This window comes from Mobula birostris, chromosome 17, assembly GCF_030028105.1.
Source record: "Mobula birostris isolate sMobBir1 chromosome 17, sMobBir1.hap1, whole genome shotgun sequence".
In the NCBI taxonomy this organism is placed as follows: Eukaryota; Metazoa; Chordata; class Chondrichthyes; order Myliobatiformes; family Myliobatidae; genus Mobula; species Mobula birostris.
In genome coordinates, this window is record NC_092386.1 from 28903188 (window position 1) to 28909187 (window position 6000).

The 6000-nt window shown below is 39.1% G+C and overlaps 1 protein-coding gene across 2 annotated transcripts in view; it reads left to right on the top strand.

Annotated features, from left to right (window-relative positions):
- Positions 1 to 3937, top strand: part of hsd17b4 (hydroxysteroid (17-beta) dehydrogenase 4) — a 121640-nt gene extending 117703 nt beyond the window's left edge. For both annotated transcript variants that reach the window (XM_072281451.1, XM_072281452.1), the window contains 2 exons: positions 1525 to 1652; positions 3250 to 3937. In XM_072281451.1, coding sequence (XP_072137552.1) covers positions 1525 to 1652; positions 3250 to 3339 — 218 coding nt within the window. In that variant the 3' untranslated portion in view covers positions 3340 to 3937. The remainder of the gene's footprint in view (positions 1 to 1524; positions 1653 to 3249) is intronic.
- The last annotated feature ends 2063 nt before the right edge of the window (positions 3938 to 6000 follow it).

The window sequence follows — 6000 nt, forward strand, 5'->3', positions numbered from 1 at the left end:
GAACTCTCTTTAGTTAACATTTAACAATTGTTAACTCTAATTGTTTTGCTGCATTTTCCTTAATGGTCTGCAGCATGCTTTTCAATTACTTACTCCCAGAGGCTGCAAAATATTGACTGTGTTCATCGATATTTTCTGCCTGTAATGTACCTGATGCTAAATGGGTTGTTCATTTCTGTTGTCACACACGTAATGTAAAATCTGTTATCTGCATTGTGGCACCAGTGAGCTACAGAAATGACAGCTATAGAAATAATTTGAACCCTTTTAGCTCATTATTGTCATATATGACAAGTTGAACTGAAGCATCTTCAGTTATTGTCCTTGAGGCTGGGGAAAGTGAATTTGGCAGGTTCAGGATGATGTAAGTTTTACTAGGCCATAGCAGAAAGGAAACAGCACAATTTCAATCCTACATAGGTATCTACAGTATCTTGGGGTGAAAGAATATAAAATACTGGAATTCCCCTTTTCTGTTGGCTGAAGTTGGTGCATTTTCACTTATAGAGCCTTTCTAAATTTCAATTTGCTGTTTACTAGTTGGTTTCCATCTACTCAATGAGAACTCTGTCCTGGAGAAGCAGACTTTAAGCCAATTTTCCTTGTGAAGTTCTTTCCTTGGGAATTTTGAATTGACTTCTAGAATGTTGACAAGATTCTGTGTAAAGAACAATAAAAATAGTCCAGCTAAAAGTGATTTAGGTGTCAAATTGATGCCTCTGAATTTAAAAGAAAAGGTTGGTATTTGATTTACATTTCCAATGTTGCGTTGTTTCATTCCAAATTTTAAACATTTTCAGATTATTAGTGCCTATGGACTATAAAGCTCTCCAACCTGCAACACATGAAGGAAAAATCAAAAAATACAACTTTCTTGTTTGATCAAAGGATAGAACAGTTTAAATTTCAGTAAAGACCAAAACCTAAAACATTGTTTGAAAATGATAAAGATGTCTCATTGTTTTTCCTCATTTACTTGATGAGCAGAAAACTGAACAAATTTCATAATAGTTGTTTTATTTTATTATACTCCATGTCATTCAATTGGATTCATTTACAGTCAAAATTGACTTTTCTCTATCTTCTGGACATCTTAAAGTAGAATGGAATTCTATTGAAGCATTCTGTTTACTATAAAATGTTGGATGGCACTTCTCATTTGTATTGTAAAATATTTCACCTAGAATATGTGCAGAATTACTTATTTTTGCATTATAAATGAATCCACTACTCTTGTTGTATAGGGCATTTTAACACATATTACTGTCAAAAATATAACTATTTTATAAAATTAATAAAGCTATGTTGTCTATTAGATTTTAACCCAAAATAGAAACAGAACAACAGTTTGTTTTTACACATGTTATATCTGTTTTTAATTTCTAACAATTTTCCCATATTTAATTGTGCATGTTTAATTTGACAATGCACTTTTCAAAAATCAACTTAAAAAATTCTGAAATGTTGGTATTAATCTAATAGCCTTTTTCCTCAATGTGTCTTCTAATAATCTGTGTCTTTCAGCTATTGATCTTAAGAATGGTTCTGGAGAATTGTACCAGGGAGTGGCACGGCATCAGGCTGACACTACCTTCAAGTTATCAGATGAAGATTTCATGGAAGTGATATCAGGAAAGCTTAATCCTCAAAAGGTAGATCTTAAAAATATAATTAAAAAAGAGAGAAAGATGTCTTGACGATATGTTAACACAAAATGGTCTAAGTGTTCCTCCTTCATCTGTGTCATGGTACTTTGGACAATATATTGTATAAGTATCCAATTGAGAAGGACTTAGCTGATCCCATTAACCAAAACTTGGTCCATATCCTTGATAATCCAAGTGCTTACTTCAATATTGTGAGGGCACCTGGCTGCATTATCCAGTCAGGGAATGCATTCCAGATTACATCTCTTGGGTAGAGAAGTTCTTTCACAGATCCCCACTATTTTTCTCATTCCATAGTTTTAGATACTTTGCAATGAGAAAACTTTCCTATTATCTACCCATGTAAGCCTATCATAATTTTGTATCGAGTATCCCTTCAGCCTATACACTAACTCAACCAATCCATTTCCTCCTCTTATACCAAGGGTTGGATGTGGCAAGGTTTGTCTTTAAGATCTCAAATTCATTAAGGGTTGAGCAGTAAATTCTTTGTTTCTCTGTTAGATGGTGCTAAAACCTATTTGACGGGAGTAGGTTCAAAAATTATTACAGACCCTTAAATTATGACAACACAAATTGATTCAGGAAAGCTTTACTGTGCCAATAAGAGAGGATACTTCAGAATGATCTGAGGTCAAATGGATAAAGCACAGGGACAAAAATTCCATTAATTTTGCAGACTTGGGACGTTGGTGCTGAATTGGCAGGTTTCCTGATGTTTTAGATGTTTTTCCTTTTGATATATTTTTACTTCTCCTTGTTTTACAGTGTTGCACTGCAGTCTAATACATTTTCTAGTGAACACAGTAAATTTAAAGGGAATGTTAGAAATAGGTCCCTGGAGTGTTTCCAGGGAAACATGGGAAATGCCATTCTGGTGCATTTAAAAGGAGTAAGGGACATATCACCCAGTGTGCAAATGCTGAATTATTAGGAGTCCTACATAATCAGAGGTTTATGGGGAGTTTTGCTGTGCTGCTTTAAAAAAAAACTTATGCAAGGTAACTAGTCAGAAACTATATATATTGTAGACTTTTACAACAGATTTCAATGTCCACCTAAGACCTGCTGCCCTTCCTGTCCAGCTTTAATAAATTTGAAAATGTTTTTGCCAGACGGATCTTGTTCTTGTATCTGGATTCATGTCAGCTTTATTGTATAATACTGGTCTTAAAATAAATTTTCACTTAACCACACAAAAATAGTCAATTTTTGATAACCTGATGCGTCAGGAACAGTGGCTGGTTTTGTGCCCTCTCAGAAAATGGTCTTGTTGTTGCTGAAAATGGATGAGACCTCCAGAGGGTAACCTTGACAGGTTTCCTAGGAAATAAGGTGGAAGGCATGTGATGTTTCTGGCAGTTGCATGCCATTCAATTATTTTTGCCTGTTCCTGCCGCCATTTCCACCCACGGGAAAAAAAAATTTCAAAATAGCAAAGAGGTTAAAATAATGTTCTTTCTTTATCTATTTGCATGTGGTAAATGCAAATTAGAATGCAACTTTTTTAAATTTTAGGACAACAATTTTACCTTCTCTATTATCTTGATACCTACTTGAGTTATTGTGTTTTTTTCAACAGGCTTTCTTTTCTGGCAAGCTGAATATTAAAGGAAACATCATGCACAGCCAGAAACTTGAAATGTTCCTTAAAGATTATGCAAAACTATAAGAAAATCATGACTTTTGAGAATATGATGCTGTTTCTCTGTAGCACCCAAAGTCTTTGAAGTACAGTAGTAAAACTTCTCAAATGGTATTATGTTCTCTTTTTTTCATGCATAGCTATCGCTAAAATAAACTGACTTTGTTTCAAATGGTAAATTTGCCCAAATTACTCACTGGCTAACAGTTTTGTGCTTTTCTCTCATTTCTGTTTGCTTCAGATCGTGGCAGGATGATCATTTTTAAATCACAGAAGATAAATTGTCTATTATTTCTGTACTCTGCGTAATGGCCTTGACTTTCTTAATGTTTGTATTATGTACAATGTTCAGAACAAAAATTGTTCTGTTTTTTTTTTGTAAAGCATCACTGTTTTTGAAGAATGGAGACAGTTGGGAGAGCATCCACTTATGTGCTTGCTTCAGGCGGCTGCTGGATTTAAAACATTCAGAGGAAGCAGTTTTTGACTGAACAGTTGTATTTATATTCTGGGACATTTTCTCAAATTAGAAAGGTAACTTGCTGCTACTGACATGCCTTCCTCCCTTTGTTTCAGTTTAACTTTTAATTCTGAATAAATTATCATTTAAAATTTATGAAAAGAACTGTGGATGATGTTGCATACGTGTATCTTTTCCAAAAAAACATTTTTATATTAATTTTAATGTGATAGAGATGTAATATAGATAGGTGGTTTTGTCTTTCACTGAACGCACACAAAATGCTGGTGGAACGCAGCAGGCCAGGCAGCATCTATAGGAAGAAGTACAGTCGACGTTTCGGGCCAAGACCCTTCGTCAGGACTAACTGAAAGAAGAGATAGTAAGAGATTTGAAAGGGGGGGGGGAGATCCGAAATGATAGGAGAAAACAGGAGGGGGAGGGATGAAGCTAAGAGCTGGAAAGTTGATCGGCAAAAGGGATACAGAGTTGGAGAAGGGGGAGGATCATGGGACGGGAGGCCTAGGGAGAAAGAAAGGGGGAAGGGAGCCCAGAGGAAGATGGAGAGCAGGCAAGGAGTGATTGTGAGAGGGACAGAGAGAGGGAAAAAGGGGGGGGGGGGGATAAATAAATAAATAAGGGATGGGGTAAGAAGGTGAGGAGGGGCATTAACGCAAGTTAGAGACATCAGTGTTCATGCCATCAGGTTGGAGGCTACCCAGACGGAATATAAGGTGGTGTTCCTCCAACCTGAGTGTGGGTTCATCTTGACAGTAGAGGAGGCCATGGATTGACATATCAGAATGGGAATGGGACATGGAATTAACATGTGTGGCCGCTGGGAGATCCTGCTTTCTCTGGCGGACAGAGCGTAGGCGTTCAGCGAAACGGTCTCCCAGTCTGTATCGGGTCTCATCAATATATAGAAGGCCACACCGGGAGCACTGGACACAGTATATCACACCAGCCGACGCACAGGTGAAGTGTCGCCTCACCTGAAAGGACTGTCTGGGGCCCTGAATGGTGGTGAGGGAGGAAGTAGAAGGACATGTGTAGCACTTGCTCCGCTTACAAGGATAAGTGCGGGAGGAAGATCGGTGGGAAGGGATGGGGGGGGCGAATAGACAAGGGAGTCACGTAGGAAGCGATCCCTGCGGAAAGCAGAGGGAGGGGAGGGAAGGATGTACTTGGTGGTGGGATCCCATTGGAGGTGGCAAAAGTTACGGAGAATTATATGTTGGACTTGGAGGCTGGTGGGGTGGTGGGTGAGGACAAGGGGAACCCTATTTTTAGTGGGGTGGGGAGAGGATGGGGTGAGAGTAGATGTGTGTGAAATGGGAGGGATGCGTTTGAGAGCAGAGTTGATGGTGGAGGAAGGGAAGCTCCTTTCTTTAAAAAAGGAAGACATCTCCTTTGTCCTGGAATGAAAAGCCTCATCCTGAGAGTAGATGTGGCGGAGACGGAGGAATTGCAAGAAGGGGAAGGCATTTTTGCAAGAGGCAGGGTGAGAAGAGGAATAGTCCAGGTAGCTGTGAGAGTCTGTAGGCTTATAGTAGACATCAGTAGATAAAGCTGTCTCCAGAAACAGAGACAGAAAGATCTAGAAAAGGAAAGGAGGTGTCAGAAATGGACCAGGTAAACTTGAGCGCAGGGTGAAAGTTGGAAGCAAAGTTAATGAAGTCAATGAGCTCAGAATGCGTGCAGGAAGCAGCGCCAATGCAGTCGTTGATGTAGCGAAGAAAAAGTGGGGGACGGATACCAATATAGGCGTGGAACATGGACTGTTCCACAAAGCCAACAAAAAGGCAGGCGTAGCCGGGACCCATACGGGTGCCCATGGCTACACCTTTAGTTTGGAGGAAGTGGGAGGAGCCAAAAGAAATTATTAAGAGTAAGGACTAATTCCGCTAGACGGAGGAGAGTGGTGGTAGAGGGGAACTGGTTAGCTCTGGAATCCAAAAAGCAGAGAGCTTTGAGACCTTCCTGGTGGGGGTTGGAGGTATATAGGGACTAGACATCCATGGTGAAAATAAGGCAGTGGGGGCTAGGGAACTAAAAATCGTTGAAAAAATGCAGTGTGTGTGTTTCACTGTTGCGAATGCACTAATTGAAGTCTATGTCTATTTGGCTCAATTGGAAGAAATGAACTATGCTAAGCAATCTAAATAAAGGACACACTGAGGACCAAATAGAGACTGAGTTTATTTAATGGACAATCCAAAATGGAT